The sequence below is a fragment of the Berghia stephanieae genome, chromosome 8 (assembly GCF_034508935.2).
Source record: "Berghia stephanieae isolate SIO BIC M18660-M18661 chromosome 8, UCSD_Bste_1.3, whole genome shotgun sequence".
NCBI classification, from domain to species: Eukaryota; Metazoa; Mollusca; class Gastropoda; order Nudibranchia; family Aeolidiidae; genus Berghia; species Berghia stephanieae.
Genome location: NC_088367.1, coordinates 3,762,089 through 3,784,625, shown reverse-complemented (window position 1 = coordinate 3,784,625; position 22,537 = coordinate 3,762,089). Strand labels below are relative to the sequence as shown.

The window sequence follows — 22,537 nt, the reverse complement described above, 5'->3', positions numbered from 1 at the left end:
TATACTTACCTATCCATGATGCTTCTATTTCTGAGCAGATTTTCCAAAGAGGGTGTTTTAGGTAAAGGACTTTCCTCGTTGTAAACACTCATTTCATCATCGGCATTCTCATCATCGTCGTCGTCGTCATACGGAAATACGCTCAGCCTTCGTCCACCAGGATAAGATGTATGCTTCAGCTGCGACGGGATGTCGGCCAGGGACGAGGAAAGTCCAGAATAATAGTAGGACTTTGCCAAAGAAGAAGCTAAGCATTCCACGGAGGAGCTAAGTACACTGCTGAAATGGTGCCTTGCAGCTGTTGGAGATCGTGCGAGGTCGAACTTTTGCAGAGGTGGTAAATTATTATGTCTGCTAGTGTCGCTACCTATAGAATTCGTGTTCCTCATTGTATCTACAAGAACATTTTTATTACGATAGCTGTCCTTCTCACTATTGTTGCTACTCGTGCTTGAAGTCCGTTGTTTGCTGTCTTTTTCATCAAGATCTTCTCGAATACTGAGAGGTTTATGGATGGAGCTGGAATACGAAATAGAAGATCTTTGTTGAACAGCTCCTGAAATTGTGTTTCCGTTTCTCGAAAATAGCTCTTTCCTGGCGGCCGTGGATGTTTTGGCAGTGCTACCGGAAGTGGACGGATAGTAGTATTCATCGTTGGCAGATTTTAATCCTTCTTCAATGTCAGCATGAGTGTAGCTGGAGTCGCTGCTCAGCATTTGACTGAGTCTTTTCTTGGCGACGGGTCTGGTTGAGGGGTTTGAGTTTGAAGACGGTGGTAAAGAATAACGTTTTTGAGGAACAGCTACATTGGAGTGTAACATCTGTTGTTTTTGATGCTGATGTTGCTGTTGTTGTTGTTGTTGTTGTTGTTGTTGTTGTTGTTGTTGTTGTTGCTGTTGTTGTTGTTGTTGCGGTTGTTGTTGTTGTTGTTGTTGTTGTTGTTTTTGTGCTAGAGGTAAAGGCTGAGGAGATGATGGGGATGATGACGATGATGATGGTGGTGGTACAGCGATTGTGGAGTATTCTAAGCAACTGCTAAACCTCTGTCTCGGGGTGGGGACGGGTCTTTTGGGAGTTCTTTTAACGACGGTTGATGAAGGAGATGCGGCATTGTCAGGTAGCGACAGATCTGATTTCCGTTTGGCTTTGGGAGTTGAGGTAACGGCAGTGTGGCGACGAGATGAACTCCGAGATGACGAACTGTTTGACGTGGACGATGATGCGACTGTTGACGAGAGAGTTGTTGGCGGCTTCCGCAGTTTCGGACAATTTATATAAAGTATGTCATCCTCGTCGGTATCGGGTGAAGACGTATTGGCTGTTTTCTCATCGGATGCTGACAACTTACCAGCGTCATCTCTGAGGCTAGGAGGATTTGAAAGATTGCTTTTCAATTCTAAATTGTCATCTTTTTTCAGACCAAGAGCTGTTTCGGCTTTAACTTCGGAACAGCTTTTAGAATTTTGAGAATTCCCTCCAATATTTTCATCTTCAGTGATCTTACCTAGTCTTTTCTCTTCGGTGTGTTGGTTTTTGTCCCGAGGATTGGACTCGGTTAATCGTTGCTCTCTTTCAAGCATGTCTAACGATTCTTCCTCGTCGATTCCCGCTGTAAGGTCAGTCTGAGAGCCTCTACTATGTCTGTCCCGGTCACTCTTTATCTCATCATCATCTTCGATTTCGTCTTTCTCGTTTTTAGCCATATTGCCAAGGGCGATTTCGAATTCTTCCCTCGGGGGTGTGTACGTTGGAGGTGGTGGCAAGAAAAAGCGTTTGTTTCCAGGCATGCATGAAGATCTCCCAACATTCCGTCTGAACGGGTTGTCCAATGGTTTTGTTGTGTTCTTCACAAAATGTTTTACCACGTTTTTGTTTACTAGCGATTGATCTTGGGACGTTTTTACATTATTATTATCAAAGCTATTGCTAAAAACCTCGTCTGATAAATCAAAGCTAGTGCTGTTAAATGACTGCTGGTGTAAATTTCGAAAATGGCCGATAAAGTGGGTATGTTGAGTATTTCCAGAAGCCGCAGATGTTGCGTGATCTTTCAAAATTTCCTGTTGCTTTGGCGAATTTATCTTTGTTTCATTCCTGCTTTCATTATTGAACTTGGAATCAGCAATTCCACTTTTTACATTGAAACTCGTGTCTCTAATCAATAGAGTACTGCTACTTCCATCAACGTTGTTTCCACTGTTTTTCGTGTCATTGTGAGACGCGTTATCAACAGATGTATTCTCTCTATCGCCATGAGGAAGATTTTCTCTACTGCTCTTTATCTCTTCCTCTGAGTGATATTCCACTTGGCATTTTGGTATATCCTCACAACTGTGCCACATGTACACACAGTCACTGTTCTGTAAAGCAGGAGGGCTGTTATAATAACTACTAGGTCTACTGTGAGCCATAAGGTGACTGGTGTTGACTTCGTTGTCACTTCCTTCATAAGGCTCATCATATAGTTCTTCGCCGCCAGGATTATGCCTGTCATTGAGAGACTTCTGCCCCACATTCGGATTCCCTCCTTGCGTCCCTTGTTCATCGATCCACCTGGACGCCCCACGTCCATACATCGCCCCAAGAACATCCGTCTCCATTTCAACTTGTTTTTGCAACTCTGCTGGCATGCTATATCTTCTATCCTTTTTGCTGGGTTTCTTCTTCATATGGGAATCGTATTTGAGGTAGAATTGTCTCCGAATATCAGCTTCGTCGTAGTATTCATCACTGTCGTAATAACAAATTCCATCTTCATCGTCCGTGTGATGAATTTCAGCTTCGACGACATTCTCGTTGCTGCCTTTCTTCTTGGAGCTTCTTTTCGTCCATTTCTTTCCCCTGTCCTTTGTTTTCGGTTTCCTCATGCTGAGGAACGTCAAACCACCGGGATATACGTAAGGCTTTTCCAGAGTGCCGTCAAAACGGTATCTCACGCCACCTGGTGATTTAGAACGGTTGGGGGAGTCCGCATTGTTCGAATCTGAGACAGAATTTGGATTCGGTGTTGGATTTGACTCGGAAGTAATTCCCTCATTTTGTTTCTCCAACGTGGCCATCATATTGACCCAATCCGTCGGAGGGGCAGAAAATCTGCGTCTTCTTTTGTCTTCAAAATTTGTATTTTTCGTATATTCGGCAGATTTTTTCTTGTCGTTGTTGTCCGACTTGGATTTCTTGTTTTCTTTCGATTGTTTTTCATTTTTTCCTTTCTTTTTATCTTTCTGTGCAGGAAAAGGTTGGCGTTCTTTGTCTTTGTCCACTTTGTCCGTCTTGCTTCCCATGCAAAACCAAAATGCCAAGGACGACCTTTTCTTCTTGTTTTTCTTTTTCTTTTCCTTCTTTTCTCGTTTCTTGTTGTTGTTGGAAATCTTCGCGGCGGAATTCATTTCGTTCGGTTTGAGGGAACTATTTTTTATTGAAATAATCTCCTGTTGAGTGTTGTGTGGCGACCTGAGCATGTCTTTTTGTGATGATCTACAACGAATTGCGTTCTTCAAGTACTAAGGAGTCGTAATAGGTCCGAAGAGTTCCAATTTACATTTATTTAATGTGTGCTGCTCCATTCTGGCTCATTGAAATCAATCTGAAAAGAACAAAATAGTAAAAAATATGACTTTAAAAAATGGGCAGGAATTATAGACATCAAACTCCAATTAGGCAACAACAAAAACACTTTACTAGATTTAATTTCCAAAAGAATAGATATCTGAATGATGCGGGTTTGAGCGAATAATTCGTCTTAGCGAGGCCGTCATAAAAACATATGATTTGTAAACATATGAGTGTATTCCTCTTAGCGGGAACCTGTGCTTGTGTCTGGATGAGAACTTTAAGTGATCTCAAACTAAGTACTTTGATAGTGTGTTATTGGAATCTACATCTGTTCCCTATTTGATTCAATTCCCCTTTGTCTTACCTTTTCTTTTGTGCTTTAATAATAATTCTAGAACTTTTTACTATCCGATTTCTTCCTTTTTACAGGCGCTGATATGACCTTAATGTGTTGCAAGCGCCGTAAAACCCTTAAAAATAAAATAAATAATCTCATCTCTCATTCGTCTTCAGTGTTCCATTCATCGTGTTTTGTTGAAAACCCGAAACGTCCATATCATCTGTAGTCCTTGATTAAATTGGGGCTTCTATGACTATTGTTACAATTTGTTTCTTCGAGCTTCAAGCAGCAACAATTTGTTATTTATTTGTTCCAGTCTGTGACCTTAAAGAACCCAATGCACAATTCATGACCTTAAAGAATCCGTTAAACTCAAACCGTTACAGAAACACAGACAGACAAACCAAATCCTTTTTTTAGCTTGGGCGACCGAAGAGTTTCTGGAATTAAAGAAGCTGATATACAGAGAAGTGGTAAGACATGGAATGAGATTAAAAAGATAGCTCAGGATAGAGAAGGATGGAAACTGTTTGTCTGTGGCCTATACCCTGACCCAGGGTGAAAAAGGCAATGATGATGATGAAAGAATCTATCGCACAAATCGTCACCTTAAAAAATACAACGCACAATTCATATAAGTTGGGCAATAAAGAGATTTGGGTGTGCAATACGATTGCACCCATACTTTCTAACAAAAAAGCGTTGTTGTTTTGTTTTTTTTCCAGAAAACAACAAATTTGGCAAGAAAAATAATTTTTACATCAAATATCGACAGATTGAAATCAGCTTTAACTTGTCAAAATGCCTCAGCCCCCATGGAACTCTCAGGTTCGAGATTTTTTACAGGTTGACTCTCGCCTTGATCTCCAAGTTTATGAAGTCAACGGTTTCTGTCTAAAAAAAATGAAAGTGGTTTGTCATGGATCGTAAGATGTGGGTGGGGGAAGGGGGGGGGGGGGTCCCTGTGTTGTTTACAAACTGTTTTTAATAAAAAGTTTTATCGTGTTTATGTGTGCGTGTGTGTGTGTGTGTGTGTGTGCGTGTGTGTTTATGGGTGTGTGTGTGTGTGTGCTTGTGCTTGTGTATGTGTGTGTGTGCATGGATGTGGTGCAGCATGTGTACGCTTTAATTAAACTATTTTTTTCTTGGGTTTTACTTTTCTTTCTTCCAACGTCTTTAATTCCTTCATACTTCAATAGTATAATTACTAGGTACGGCTGAAAAGTCTTTACACGCCGATTGGATTTTCCCATTGTGTTGAACACACCAACAATATTCACTGTTGCACATCAAAGTGCGCAATTTATTCTCCTAGTTATTCGTCATGATTTTGTTTTGCTGGCAGAATTTCTTGTTTTTAATTCCACTTCGGCACCATGATGCAACAACGGATTTGTCACTGGGATCAATAGATAGTATGCGCTTGGCTCAGAAGCTCACAACATTGCCATCCGGAAGTATAACGGACCCACACACAAAACTGTGTGTATCCATGAACGTTTATAGTCAGGTTAATACAGTTCAGTGAGCATAACTCATAAACGCGGATGGCAAAAAACAATAACAAAGACCTGAGTGACGTCATCTTCGAACTATCTATAGGAACGATGACTATATTCAAATATAGATAGTTCGAAGTTGACGTCACTCGGGCCTTTGTTATTGTTTTTTTCTATCTGCGTTTATTAGTAATTCTCACTAAACTGTTTTAACCAGCCGATAGATAGTATGCAGATGACGTCACTCAGGCCTTTGTTATTGTTTTTGCCATCCGCGTTTGTGAGTTGTTCTCACTAAACTGTATTAACCAGACTATAAAAGTTCATGGTTACACAGAGTTTGTGTGTTGGTCTGTTATACTTCCGGATGGCAATGTTGTGAACTCCTTGGCCAAGCGCATTCTATCTATAAAACTTCATGGATACACAGAGTTTTGTGTGTTTGTCCGTTATACTTCCGGATGGCAATGTTATGAGCTTCTTAGCCAAGCGCATACTATCTATATAAATTCTGTCATTGCAGAAAGTCTTCGGTCGCCCAAGCTAAAAAAAAGATTTGATTTGTCCATCTGCGTTTCTGTAACGGATTGAGTTTTACGGAAAGGGGTGTTAACCCTTCGACAACCCCCAACCTGGAGGACCAGGTGACTCAAAAAATTATGATTAATAGACGACAATCCCAAATTTCACTATAAACCAACATATGCGTTATAATCGGGGACAAAAGACAAATATCTATAGATAGTATGCAGATGACGTCACTCAGGCCTTTGTTATTGTTTTTGCCATCCGCGTTTGTGAGTTGTTCTCACTAAACTGTATTATCCAGACTATAAAAGTTCATGGTTACACAGAGTTTGTGTGTTGGTCCGTTATACTTCCGGATGGCAATGTTGTGAACTCCTTGGCCAAGCGCATTCTATCTATTGGCAAATCGAGCAATATTCCTCTCTGTGCCAATAAGCTGTTGATGCTGTGCGTTTAGCTAAAATATACTCCCACCATCCGCCACCAAGACATAACGTACCAACACACAAAACTATGGTGTGTAACCTTACAAATTTATTTATAGTCTGGTTGATAGAATTTAGTGAAAACTCCTCAAGAAAATGGCTGGCTAAAAACAATAACAAAGAGCTGAGTGACGTCAATCTCATTTTTCTATAGATAGAATGAAGTTGACGTCAATCGGGTCTTTTTTATTGATTTTTACCATCCACGTCTTTGAATAATTCTCACTAAACTGTGTTGACCTGACTATAAACGTTCAAAGTTACACATAGTTTTGTGTGTTGGTCCGTTATACTTTTGGTTTGTAATGTTGTGAGTTTCTTAGCCAAGCGCATACTATCTATTATATTCTGGTTGATAGAATTTAGTGAAAACTCCTCATAAAAATGGATAAAAACAATAGCAAAAGAGCTGAGTGACGTCAATCTCATTTTTCTATACACGACAATCCCTGATTTTATTGTAAACTAAAATATGCGTATAATTCAGGGTAACAGTAACAGACAAATATTGATTGGAAAAGCGAGCAATGCCCCTTCTGCGTGCCGTTCGGCTGTTGACAATCAAATATCAATGGAATCGTTTGTTTGTATTCGACCTGCTAATACACACATTGTCCGTGTCAAATTGAAACACATTAACCAGTTGATAGCAGTAAAACATGTATTTAAAAATTTGGCCAGAAATCCTTCGTCCTTCAAATATCGATCGATTAAAATGACCCTCATCTTGCAAAAAACGCTCAAACCTGGGACCTCGCGAAATTTTCATTATAAAGTCCCAGGTTTGAGAGTATTTTTCCAAGATGAGGGTCATTTAAATCGATCGATATTTGGAGGTCGAGTTTTCTGGCCAAAATTTTTTAATACGTGTTTTTCCAGATTACGACAGTTAATAACTGATTTAAAGAGAAGGGAAATGCGTTGTTCTGCCACCAATAATCCATAATATCAATGCACTTGTGTGACAGAGTGGAATGTCAAACAGAATAAAAATCTCTTTTGTTGACAGTGTGTTGATCTGTGCTTCACCGCCCAGTAAAACTATACACGTTCGCATAGCTGAGGAATTAGTAATTAATGGTTTTAAAAAATGAATGAATGGAAATATAAATTAGTTTGCTAAATGAGTGTAACACAGAGTCCTGACGATGGCTGAAAAGGGCTGAAACATCGATGTAGACTGACTCCAACATTGTGGTAATCATTAAAATGATAATTCGCTCCATTGCTACATATCGAGCACTATTCGTACCATATTTGTATCCAATACGATTCAATATATATATATATATATATATATATATATATATATATATATATATATATATATATATATATATATCAACGTGTATATATTTTTCTGTCCGCCGTGTAAATGAATAGCAGTCCTTCAGGCAGGGCCACCTTCACCCATGGACCCCGAGTTTTTTCCCGGTTTCTATAGCGTGAAACAGACAAAAGCAATTGCTTGCTATCTTTTCTTTATTGGACTTTCCGCCATATCTAAAATTCCCAGCTACCGAATCACTGCTGGGTGGAAAAAGTGTGTGGGGGTGGGAGGAGGGAGGGAGGGTGGGAAGGAAAAAAGTATCGACTTCACCCAGGATCGATCGCGGTCCTTTTGCGTGTGATACGAGTGCTCTACTAACTGAGCTATCAAGAATTTTGTTGGGTTTTTTTTTTTACATTTTAATTACGCCCTTCCGCCACGACATCATAAGATACCGTCGCCCTGGGCATTCCATGATGGAAGAAAAAGATACCGTAGTCCATCAAACAAGATGTCTGGTGTCACTAAAGAATCACCCATTGTGACCAAGTGAGTAAATTGAGGGGTTAAGATTCTTGCCCATGGAAAAACAAAACGAAAATGCCTGAAGCGGGGCTCGAACCAGGGTTCTTCCGGGTCTCAGTACAACGCCTTAACCACTCGGCCACTTACCTCCCCCCCCCCCCCCCCCCATCTTCGGTAATGATATCGAGTTATCAAGAACTCCTAAATAAATTATCACAGTATAATATTTGGCTTTAGAATTTGCAAAATTTGCTACCCTGACTTCAATGTTATTTATAGACGAGACAATTATATATGTATCCCTATTAAATGCTACTTTTGAAAGAATCTACGTCTTAAGCAGAACATAGAACATTTCAAGCAGTGAATGAAAAACATCAAATTCAATACAATGTGTTGTCCACAAATATTATATTTATATATTTACGACGATAATCTACTATAAGAAGGTGATTGTATGAAATCGATCGAGCGTTGAAACATGAATTCAATTGAGATTGATAAGTGAAATAGGAAAATAAGCCAATGCAATCATAAACACACTATCTAATGTGTGTTGTAAGTTTTAACGACTGAAAAGCGAAATAGGAAAATAAGCGCTAAGCAATCACATAACACACTAAAATGTGTTGTTGTAAGTTTTAACGACTGAAAAGTGAAATAGGAAAATAAGCGCCCTTGCAATCACATGACACACTAAAATGTGTTGTAAGTTTTAACGACTGAAAAGTGAAATAGGAAAATAAGCGCCCTTGCAATCACACGACACACTAAAATGTGTTTTGAAACTAATACTAAGCTGCTAGAAGCTGTGGACTGTAAAAAGTAATAAACAAAAATAATATAACACCTTTAAAAAATAATAACAAAATACCAAAAACGGAACGTTTCGGACTCAAAACCCTTCTTCAGCCAACAATAAAAAATAATAAAGACATAAATACATGACTAAATTCCAGATTTGCATTTTACAATCTACAGCTTCTTGCAGCTTAAAATAATCACTCTAGAAATGACAGGAACTGTCTGTAATCAAAGTTGAATAAACAAACAACAAAAAAATGTATAGATCGGGGTTGATTGACCATATGTGACCCCTCGTCTCAAAACGGTATTAAGTCGGGATGATTAAGTTGCTGAAAATGGAATTTGTAGCCAGAAATATCACTTAAGTTGAGTTTGTTATGCCTTATAGAGGAGAAGGAATATCATATTTTAGAGTGCTAAATACCAACGTTTCATATTTTTAACCAATTTACCTATTATTTGACTTTTTAGCATCTGGTCCATCCCGACATAATACCGTTTTGAGACGTTCGGTCACATATTAGGAGTGGTAGCCAAACGCAGTTATTTGTCAATGATTTAACATTGTTGTAATGGTCTTCTGTATTAATTTTTTCTTTTTCTTTTTTTTTTTTTTTTTTTTTTTTTGAATGGTTTTAGAGTTATTTCCATTACAACAATGAGTTCATAACATTGGGTTATCAGACCTGCAAATAAAAACACGTCGCCCAAGAATTTGTAACATGAAAATAAATTAAATGGAAAAAAGTGGCACCATAATCGTCTGGTGAATGAACACCAAAACTGTTAATGAGAATATTATGAATCAGTCATCGAATTACACACACAATGGTACCCATAAGAGATGAAGTGAATAGAAAAGTGCCAGAAGACAATAGAGAATACAAATTTTCGCGGCGGTTGTGGGGTTTGAACCTGCGACCTTATTGGTACGACAACCCCACCACCGCCGCGAAATTTTTTTATTCTCTATTGTCTTCTGGCACTTTTCTATTCACTTCATCTCTTGTTGTTACCAACATAAGGGCCTGCTCCACTCACTTTTCTGAATGGTACCTATATAAATTTCCAATAATCGATAACCAGTAATGAAGTGAAATAAATAAGGTTTGCCTTTGTTGTTGTTACCAAATAAATATTACACTATATAAACAATCTATCAACAGCAACAGCTTAGAGATCCATTTCTCATTTCGGACCCTCTGTTTGGAACGCCTTACCACAGAGCATTCGTGAAAAAGAATCTTTGTCTTTTTTTAAACGTTCGCTTAAAACATATTTGTTTCGATTTTAGTAGATGGCATGAGAGGCAAGATATTGTGTGTTGTGTGTCTCTGTGTGTGTATGTGTGTGTGTGAGTGTGTGTGTGTATGTATGCTTGTAAGTGTGAATGAGTATGTTTCAGCCAAAGTAATTTGTAATGTAAGCGCTTAGAGCCTGGTGTCTCGGAGTTATAGCGCTATATAAGTTTTCAGCATTTATTATTATTAATTATTATTATTATTATTATTATTATTATTTTTATATTATTATTATTATTATTATTATTATTATTATTATTATATATTATTATTATTATTATTATTATTATTATTATTTATTATTATTATTATTATTATATTATTATTATTATTATTATTATTATTATTTATTATTATTATTATTATTATTATTATTATTATTATCTTTAATGTTATTATTAGTATTATTATTATTATTATTATTATTATTATTATTATTATTATTATTATTATTATTATTATTATTATTATTATTATTATTATTATTATTATTATTATTATTATTATTATTATTATTATTATTATCATTAACAACAACAACAAAACAAGAAAAGAATAAGAAAAGAAAGCGTGCACAATTCATTATAATGGTGACACTTCCATTTTCCCTAATTCCAGTCTGAAACGAGTCCACGCCTCAAACTTTTCTCCATAGTCACGTGATAATGATAAAGATTTAACAAGCTATTAATAACCGGATGTGACGGGTCGCTAATCAAAATGTCTCGAAGGCCACCGATACGCACTCGTCCCATCACCTGAACGCTAATGATAATCTCGTAAAAATAATAATATCCCTCCGCGACGTGGGAAGAAGTTGCTCATTCGGCTTCATTCGGATTATTTTTTTCTCTTTTTCTTTCGCGAATGGACGGAAAAATGAGAGTGGAGTGGAGGGGTTGGATGTCTGTCTGCACGAAACGATGACACGAAAGCAACAATGGCTAGATGGATTTTGGTTTCCAATTTTCTGTCGTACTCTAGAATAATGAAAATGTTGCTGCTGGAATCTCGAAGGGAATTTTTTTTTTTTAATTGAGCTTTATATAGCGTGATATCCACTAAATGTGCTCAAAGCGCTTTGCAAGGGGTCCCTGGACAACAGCAACATTTAACATGTAGGACGGGACATGACGCATGTTAGGCGATATGACAATTTTTCGGACAAAGTCAACGCTGTTAACGGCCAGGTACTCATTTTACACCTGAGTACGGTGAGAGAATGTGAGTAAAGAGCCTTTTCCAAGGACTCAACTATGCGCCGAGCGCGAGGCTCGAACCCAGGACCCTCCGATTAGAAAGCGAGTGTCATACCACTAGACCACATAGCCGCACAAAGATAAGTATTGAATTGTAAGCTTCAATTTAGACGAAGACAGATAACCTACTGTGGACGTTTTGGGTTTCCCCTTTATCAACAAAACATGATGAGCGAAACACTAAGTACGAATGAGGTAATATTATGTGTGAATGGCGTTAAGGTGAATCATTTTAAAATCAAACATGTTGTTGACAAAGTATGTGCACAGTGACCTGTCATCAAAACCTACAAGCCTCCTTTAATGTTTACCTTACGCCTTTCACGCCTAACCAGGTGCATATTATATCAGCATGTCCGATAAATGAAAGCAATTCTGGGATTGATTGAATAATCAAGTAAGTGCACATCAGTGCATAGCGTTCGTGAATCGTTGAATTATTTATTTTTTTTATTAATACTTTTTTTCTTTTTGTAGTCCTTCAGAGCCATTCGGCCCACGGAGCCGGAGTTTATCCCGGTTTCTATTGCGTGAAATGGACAATAGCAATTGCTGACTATCCTTTGTAGCACGTTAGTCTATCCCCAAAGTACTTTCCGCCAATAACAGATTCGGCTACCCATTCACTGCTGGATTGACAGGTAGGGGGGGGGGGGGTCAGAAAAAAATCTCGTATGCACCCGGGATCAATCCCGTTCGGTCCATTTGCCTGTGAACCGAGTGCTCTATCAAGTGAGCTATCCCCCCCCCCCCCCCCCCGAATCGTAGAATGATGATATATAATAATAATAATTCTTATTTTCTTAAAATATCAAAGTCGTATTGTTGTAAAGTTTAGGCTTAGGTTAACTCCAAACAGGAGTCCACTAAATGTTACGTTATGTTATTCTATTAAACAAAGGCCTTAACCATAATCGTGTTTGGTGACATCAGTATCTATATCCACACGTTATAGAATAATATACGTGAGATTGAAATATCCTTGACAAGGGAATGTTGATTTACGTGATAACGTGATAACGTATAAAATGGTTTTCAAAATAGATATCTGTTAGTTCACGTGCGTATCAATCGGCATTGTATTTTTTATATCATTATTATCATCATTATTATTGTATTATTATTATTATTATTATTATTATTATTATTATTATTATTATTATTATTATTATTATTATCATTATTATTATTATTATTATTATTATTACTATTATTATTATTATTTCATCACTCTCATCAGATGATCATTTGGATTTTCTGCGTTTGCGATTTGTTTGTTTTCACAAGTTAACTAACTGCCGTACTCTGGGGAAAAAAACAACACATATTTAAAAATTTGGCCAGAAAACTCGTCCTTCGAATATCGATCGACTTAAACGACCCTCACCTGATAAAAACTCTCAAACCTGGGACTTTAATGAAGACCTCGCGAAGTCCCAGGTTTGAGAGTTTTTACCAAGCCGAGGGGCATTTAAATCGATCGATAATTGAAGGACGAATTTTCTGGCCAAAATGTTTAAAAATAACAAGGTTTTCTAGACTACTGGTGAACTGGTGAAAATAATCAAATCGCACACGCCATGCAGAGAATCTAAATGATCTGATGAGTGATGACCAGGTCTGCCAACTTGAAATTTCAAAAAGTTCGTAGTTTCCGACGGGGAGGGGGGGGGGGGGAAGGAAAAAAAGTCACTTTAAAAAGCTTTACAATTAAACAATTTGCTCTCAGTATGGTCCAAAAATGAATGCCCCAAAGTCCTGAATATAGGTTCGAAGAAGCTAGACCTTCCTTTTCAACAAAACTTATTGAGTCAAAGAGACATATGCAGCTCTGTGTGTAGTTGGAGCCAAAAAAAATCGTATTTCTACGAATTTTTCGTAGTACGAGGCAGGTCTGGTGATGACATAATAATAATAATAATAATAATAATAATAATAATAATAATAAATAATAATAATAATAATAATAATAATAATAATAATAATAATAATAATAATAATAATAATAATAATAATAATAATAATAATAATAATAATGATAATAATAATAATAATAATAATGATAATAATAATAATAATAATAATAATGATAATAATAATAATAATAATAATAATAATATAATAATAATAATAATAATAATAATAATAATAATAATAATAATGATAATAATAATAATAATAATGAATATAATAATAATAATAATAATAATAATAATAATAATAATAATAAAAATAATAATAATAATAATAATAATAATAATAATAATAATAATAATAATAATAATAAAATAGTGTAATGATCGATATACACGTGGCCATTTTCCAAAAGCAAATTTTCTTGCACCCCCAAAATGCAATGCAAAATTTTGAATTTTAAAATTTATTGGGGGGGGGGGGGGGGGGGGGAGCGTTGCAAAATAAACAGTTTAGGTGATTGGTGTATCATCGCGACGGACACTTATTAGCAGGTCTGATAACCCAATTCCTTTATGGGCTCATTGTTGTAATGATGGAAATCTCAACAACAACAAAAAATGACGCAAAATATTGCCTCCATAACAACAATGTTAATCTCGGCCCATAAGCGGGTTCGGATGTCAGACCTGTATATACGTCGGTGTATCGATTAAATGGCAAACCCTGACATGCACTTATCTATATTATTGTACATGACTCCTGTTAGGCGATATTAAAAAAAAAATTCGGACAGAGACAACGCTGTTAACGGCCAGGTACTCATTTTACACCTGAGTATGGTGATAGAATGTGATTAAAAGCCTTCTCCAAGGATTCAACTATGCGAATCCAGGACCTTCCGATCAGAAAGCGAGTGTCATACCACTAGACCACACACATAACCGCATCATCACCCTCATCATCATCATCACCGTTGTTGTTTTCGTTTTTCTTTTTCCTTTACGCAATAATTCAAAATTTTAAAAAATTATACAGTATCCAGTTCGTGCCACAATAAAACAAACACAGCAATTTTTGATGACGTCATTCTAATCGTGTGATACACGGATTTGGTCTTGAGGCCAATCGTGTTTCTCATTTGTAACTGTTTACTTAAACCCAGTGAAATTTATTACATAGATACAATGTTATACGCTAATATAGCGTATCATGAATGATTCATATTCATTAACGAGAAGTGTGAACTGCTAAACTGGCAAAACACCTATTCTATATTATTATACTTGTTTTGGAAAGAAAAGAAAAATACACTTATTATTATATCGGACAATAGAAATTGCTTGCTATCCACTTGATAGGACGCTAGTCAATTGCAAAGTACTTTCCACCAGATCGAACAGACCCATCTACCCAATCACCGATGGGTGTACAGGGGCGGGAAAGGGGGTGGGGGTGGGGTGGGTGATCAGAAAACAAACAAATCTCAACTTCATTCGTGATCGATCTCCTATCCCTTTGCGTGTGAAGCAAGCGCTCTACCAACTGAGCTATCGGGACCCCACTTTTTGATAGGTTAAGGGTAGAGTTTTAATCGACCGATATAATTTGAAAGAAATATTTTCTGTCCAAAGTGAAGAGAAATGGTGCAAGCGCCGTAAAACCCTTTTAACTCACTCAATCCTAGAGATTTTTTGCCACTTTTCAAAATTAGAAGAAAAAAATGTCTTAAAAATGAACATGTGCTGCATAGATAGTTTTATTCAACTACCATTAAAATGTTAAAATTGAGAACATTAGCTTTGATACTACGTCTATAATTTCTCTCAATAAAATGTAATAAATAGACATGGGTTAAAAGTGACCCGGGTAAACTACGGATATAGGGTAAAGTTATGGCCTGATACTGACCAAAAAATGACGTCAAAATGCCAGTCTTTTGCCACAAAAGAAAACAAATAGTGAGTTGTATTCAATAGTTCAACCAATGAAATAACTTGTTTCTATCAGCACTACTAACGACAGCTCACTGAGCGGTGCAAAAACCAAATAATGACGTCAAACTGCCAGTCCTTTTGGATTTCAGTCTCAGGCTATCTATAGATAGAATGCGCTTGGCCAAGGAGTTCACAACATTGCCATCCGGAAGTATAACGGACCAACACACAAATTCTGTGTAACCATGAACTTTTATAGTCTGGTTAATACAGTTTAGTGAGAACAACTCACAAACGCGGATGGCAAAAAACAATAACAGAGGCATGTGTGACGTCATCTTCGTTCTATCTATAACATAACGATGGCGACGGATATAGTCGGTGTTAGGGTTGAGTGAGTTAAATAAAAAAAATAAAAAACAATGAAGGGGAAAAAAAAAGTGTTTTGTCGGTGTCCGCCAGTGATGTGTGTTTGTTGTTGTGTCGTATGGTGTGTGACGCAATTTTAAATGTTCAGTCATGCGAAACGAGTCAGTTCCTCCCGTGTTCAGCCACTGGAACGGTTTGAATTACGAACTTATATTAATATGAAAGGTCTAGATCTACATTGTTTTTGTCTTTCTATTTTTTTCCAGTTCATAAAATTTCTCGGAGAGCAAGAAAGAAAAAAATCACAACAACCATCACCTCTGTGTTGCAATAAGTAATGGTAGCATGTCTGACCTACCGGTGGTCGGAGGGAGGGTCTGAGGTTCGATCCCCAGTCGAGGTAGACTGATTTTTGGGATGTTTTTTTTTTCTTGTGTTTTTCTTTCCTGCACCTTCCAATGCACACTTGTTCAGATCTTTATCTTACACGGGTGCCTGCTCTCAAGTTTCTTAATGGGAGCGATCTATATTCATGTTTTCGTCCAACCAGGTCATCAATCACATGATTTGTTGCTGTCCAACGATTGGATATTTCTTAACAAATGTAAACACTCTGCTTTGTTTACAAATTTATAAACATACCCATGTGTCAAGCTGAACCAAACGACCAATCGTGATGTTAGATATTTAAAAAGCTGTGAACACTTTTCACTAAGTGGGTCACTTTGAGCACATTTTGCAATGTGACCAATGACCTTGAGCACATGGAAAGTTAATATAGATCATTCCCATTTGAGGTTAAACGTAGTTTTGTTTGTTGGTACGTTATAGATTGTATGCGCTTGGCTAAGAAGCTTACAACATTGCCATCCGGATGTATAATGGACTTAACTCTGTGTAACCATGAACGTTTATAGTCTGGATAATACAGTTAAATGAGAATTACTCATAAACGCGGATGGCAAAAACATTAACAAAGACCCGAGTGACATCAACTTCATTCTATCTATTGATAGGTAACGCACAAGGTTACACATAGTTTTGTGTGTTGGTCAGTAATACTTCCGGACGGCAATGTTGTGAGCTTCTTAGCCAAGCGCACACTAACTCTATATCCGGCTGGTCGATGTTATAAGTTGGGTTTTTTTTTTTTAAACAAAATGCGTAGCACCAATAGTTTGAACCGCACAGCATCAACGAGTATCAAGATAGATCTTAATCTTTGCTTTACAAAAATGAATTCTAAACCATCTGGGGAGCGGGTCTCACTTCATGACTTGAATGGGCAGCGATCTATAGATGCTGTGCGCTTGGCTAAGAAACTCACAACATTCCCATCCAGAAATAGAACGGACCAACACACAAAACTGTGTGTATCCATGAACGTTTATAGTCAGGTTAGTACAGTTCAGTGAGCATTACTCATAAACGCGGATGGCAAAAAACAATAACAATGACCTGAGTGACGTCAACTTCATACTATCTATAGTATGGTCCATACCTTAGATGGAGGTCCACACAAAGTCTGACAGGTGGTGAATGCTGATGAAAACGATCGCTGGATAAAAAGCTGAGGTTGGAGATTTGAAAACAACTTCAAATTGAGTTGCACAAGTCGCTTGAATTGTGTAGAGTTGAGAGTAGGTTGCCAGATTGGTTTATTTATACCAATTGTTGGGGAGCTCAATGTCGCAATGTAAGTATGAGGATTGGTGATTTTTTTCTGCTTTTAAAAAAAATTTTACACTGGCGTCATTCTATCTATAGATAGAACGAAGTTGACGTCACTCATGTCTTTGTTATTGTTTTATTTTATTTTTGTTGTTGTTTTGTTTTGTTTTTGTTTTTTTTTTGCCATCCATGTTTATGGGGAAACACGTCTTTTAAATTTTGGCCTGAAAACTCGTCCTTCAAATATCAACCGATTATAATTGTCCTCATCTTGACAAAATGGGACTATGCGAAGTCCCAGGCTTGAGAATTTTTGCCAAGATGAGGGCAATTTTAATCGGTCGAATTTTTGAAGGACAAGTTTTCTAGCAAATTTTAAATACGTGTTTATTTCACCGTACGGCAGAATATATATATATATATATATATATATATATATATATATATATATATATATATATATTTACCACGATGCTGGAGTCAGTCTACATCTATGTTTCAGGCTTTTTCAACCATCGTCAGGACTGTGTGTTACATAAATATAAAGAAGTTGACGTCACTCGGGTCTTTGTTATTGTTTTGTGCCATTCGAGTTTATGAGTAATTCTCACTAAACTTTATGAACCCGACTATAAACGTTCAAGGTTACACATAGTTTTGTGTGTTGGTTCGTTATATTTCCGGATGGCTATGCTGCAAGTTTCTTAAACAAGTGCATACTATGCATATATATATATATATATATATATATATATATATATATATATATATATATATATATATATATATATATATATATATATTATCTAAACATAACATCTCCACATTATAAAAACACACATCGATCCAAGGCACACAGTTGCCTCATTTACATATATCGCAATACTAACGTTATAAAGAATGACTCTCTTGATGTGTTCTGTACACACACACACACACACACACACACACACACCAAACCATGACCCCTCTCACTATCATCGGGCCTTAGGTATATGTACGGCTATGTGATATTGTGGTATGACACTTGCTTTCGGATCGGAAGGTCCTCGGCGCATAAATGAGTCCTCAGAATAGGCTCTTTATTCACATTCTTTCACCGTACTCAGGTGTAAAATGAGTATCTGGCCGTTAACAGCGATGTCTCCGTACGAAAAAAAAAAAATATAATATCGCCTAACAGGCGTCATGTCCCGTCCTACATGTTAAATGCTGATGTTGACCAGGGACCCCTTGTAAAGCGCTTTGAGCACATTTAGTGGATATTGCGCTATATAAAAGCTCAAGTATTTTTAGTTTTTTTTTCTAGCTTTTTGTTTGTTTGTTTGTTTTTTTTTTTTCATAGGTAAATATAGATATTGAGTGAATGTGTTTGATGTCTAATTCATTCCCTTGATCAGCGACAGAGAAAAATAAACCATTTCAGGCCCACTTATTTGGGACTACTACTATCTCTGTATTGATGGTAGTTATTAATGAATGGTATCATTCGCTTTTTGTGTTTACTTTCCAAGATTTTTCTACAGAGAAGACCTACAAATTATCTCTGTCGTCTATCTGGAATTTAGTAATAATAGGTATAGATAGTATGCGCTTGGCCAAGGAGTTCACAACATTGCCATCCGGAAGTATAACGGACCAACACACAAACTCTGTGTAACCATGAACTTTTATAGTCTGGTTAATACAGTTTATTGAGAACAACTCACAAATGCGGATGGCAAAAACAATAACAAAGGCCTGAGTGACGTCATCTGCATACTATCTATAGGTAGTATGCGCTTGGCTAAGAAGCTCACAACATTGCCATCCGGGAGTATATTGAACCAACAAACAAATCTCTGTGTAACCTTGAACGTTTATGGTCTGGTTAAAACGGTTTAGTGAGAATTACTCATAAACGCGGATGGCAAAAAAACAATAACAAAGATCCGAGTGACCTCAACCGCATTCGATCTATAAGTTAACGATGTCTGCGCACAGAGTGAGGTGGAGGAAGGAAGTTAGAAGAAAATAATTATTTATCTTAATTTGCATTATATTATTATTATTATTATTATTATTATTATTATTATTATTATTATTATTATTATTATTATTATTATTATTATTATTATTATTATTACAATTTTTGTTATTATTATTATTATTATTATTTTTATTATTATTATTATTATATTATTATTATTATTATTATTACTATTACTATTATTATTATCATCATCATCATCATCATCATCATTATTATTATTATTATTATTATTATTATTATTATTATTATTATTATTATTATTATTATTATTATTATTATTATTATTATTACCATATGAGTATGACAGAAGAAAAATAAATACTAACTTACCAGTTATATTAAAAAAATCTTAACGTTAGTTATAATCCTCTGTTGCACAGTCACACACACAAATACCTTTGATCTATCTTATCACAAATTCCATTTATTATCTCTATCGATCTTCACTTTATAAAATCTAACACAGACGACCCAATCAGCCAGACATAGGTATCTAATAAGAATACAGCAGACACAGGGAGAATGGCAGACAGACCCTTCCTGAAGGTACCGACGATGCCGTTCGCATTCGACTTGTTCAATCGAGTGAACACACTTGTCTACATACCTGTGATTTTGTACCTGACGTTGATAGTTTGATGATATCGTACGTACCTTGGAACAAGTGCGAGGGCAGGCAGGTGAAGCAGTTTACCTGTGGCCTGTGGCTGCCGCCTGCTTGTGACAGTCGAGTTCCCCCCCCCCCCCCCCCCCCCCTTTCCCCTTTTACAATATACACCCTACCACCCCCTCAATTCCCACAAAATATCACACACACACACACACACACACAAACACAAACAGACACAAACGACGTAGTTGGAGATACAAGTGGCTGTAAAACAGATATAAGTGGAACACCGCATAATAGGGACAACCGTTCATCAGGCAGGATTATACTTGGCCTTTTATATAGATAGTATGCGCTTGGCTAAGAAGCTCAAAACATTGCCATCCGGAAGTACAACGGGCCAACATACAAAAATATGTGACCATGAACTTTTATAGTCTAGATAATACAGTTTAGTGAGAATCACTCACAAACCCGGATGGCAAAATACAATAACAAAGGCTTGAGTGACGTCATCTTCGTTCTATCTATAGAGCATCACTATCCACTAAACGTGCTCAAAGCGTTTTACAAAGGGTCTTTGACCAAAAGCAACACGTATCACGTATAACGAGACGTGTTAGGCGATATTATAATTTTTTATTTTTTCCCCCGACATAGACATGGCTGTTAACGATCAGGCTGGATACTCATTTTACACCTGAGTACGGCGAGAGAATTTGAGTAAAGAGTCTTTTTCAAGGACCTAACTATGCAGCGAGCGTGGCTCGAACCCAAGACCCTCCGACCCGAAAGCGAGTGTCATACCACTAGACCACATAACCGCCCAGATTGATTTGTTGTGAAGAAAATATTTTCCGACCTCTTATTGTTTTATCCTCTAACAGGCGTCATGTCTCGTTCCACACGTTACGTGTTGCCGTTGGTCAGAGACTCCTTGCAAAGCGCTTTGAGCACGTTGAGTGGATATTGCGCTATATAAAAGCTGAAGCTCAAGTTTGTTTTTGTTTTGTTTTGTTGTTTTTTGTTTGTTTTTTTTGATCATTTGGACTGGTTGGCAAATCAGATAACATCTTCGCAATCTTTCCAGTTTAGTTGATGAACAATGCCTGGAAAGAAAAGTGTGATATTTAAAAAAAAACTGGTTCCCATTTCATTGAAAGTGTAAAACCATTCTTCTGGAGAACTGGATACATGCCTTGTGTAATTCAACTTCTGGTGTCAGAGTGATGGGATCTTGTTTTCTAGAATATATAATAGTAGTCAATAAAGATTATCCATCCTCGCCCTTTGATGTCCCGTAATCCCAAGATTCTGCCGATACATTTAATTGATTTTTTTTTAAATTGAGCTTTATATAGCGCAATATCTATTAAATGTGCTCAAAGCGCTTTACAAGGGGTCCCTGGTCAACGGCAACATTTAACATGTAGGACGGGACATGACATGACGCCTGTTAGGCGATATTACAATTTTTCGGACAAAGACAACGCTGTTAACGGCCAGGTACTCATTTTTGAGAATGTGAGTAAAGAGCCTTTTCCAAGGACTCAACTATGCGCCGAGCGCGAGGCTCGAACGCAGGACCTTCCGATCCGAAAGCGAGTGTCATACGACTAGGCCACATAGCCGCTGCTACTGAATTAGTTATGTCACCTGTATGTAATCTATTCAATATTAGTACTCCCAGCCACCGGTTACTTACACACTCCCCAAGGAATTCGGAGCCAAAAGAGTAAAATAATAAATAAATAAATAAATAAATAAATAAATAAATAAATAAATAAATTCCTTTATTAATCCCATAGGGGAAATTTGTTTCTAGGATCTATTCCAAGGTAGGGGGGAGACCACAAACTATGGGGGAGACTGGAATAACCCAGGCGTCAGTCGCAGTAAAGTGCCGCAAACGGAGTTAGGAGTTAGCACGAGGTGACTTGCTCAAGGCCACACAAAGTAGCGCGTATTCGAACGCTGTATCTTTCGCGTAGGAAGGAAAGACCGTACCGCTGAGCCACGCTGTTCCCGATTTTATTTTTTGTTTTTTTGTTTATTTTTATTTTTGTTTTTGTTTTTGTTTTTTTTTTATTGTTTTTTTTTATATGTTTTTTTATTGTTTTTTTTTTTTTTGTTTTTTTTTTTTTTTTTTTTTTTTTTTGTTTTTGTTTTTGTTTTTGTTTTTGCTGTTCGTTTTTTTTTTTTTTTTTTGTTTTTTTTTTGTGGGGGGGGGGGGGGGGGTTGTTTTTTATTTTATAATATAAAATAAATAACGGGTTTGGTGTCAAGACTTTTCTCCCTAACTAATTGGTCAAATCAGAACATCTGTTAAATGAACGAATTCGGTGAAGCACAAAGATCGTCCCTTATAAACGGCTCTGTCTGATATTTGATTTCACAGGCAGTGAAGCCCTCGTAGTAAAAATAAAAGCAAGGCA

At 36.8% G+C, this 22,537-nt stretch overlaps 1 protein-coding gene across 3 annotated transcripts in view; it reads right to left on the bottom strand.

The window, feature by feature from the left end:
* The window catches only part of LOC144978039 (uncharacterized), a 43,086-nt gene that overhangs the window by 1,522 nt on the left and 19,027 nt on the right, over nt 1–22,537 (bottom strand). Inside the window, exons 1-2 of one of the 3 annotated variants that reach the window (XM_078923522.1) lie at nt 20,100–20,149; nt 10–3,586 (exon numbers count right to left, since the gene is read on the bottom strand). In XM_078923522.1, the coding sequence (XP_078779648.1) occupies nt 10–3,461 (3,452 nt within the window). In that variant the 5' untranslated portion in view covers nt 3,462–3,586; nt 20,100–20,149. Of the gene's footprint in view, nt 1–9; nt 3,587–19,822; nt 20,150–22,537 lie in introns of those variants that run through there. The other 2 variants (XM_078923520.1, XM_078923521.1) reach the window with 2 other exon arrangements.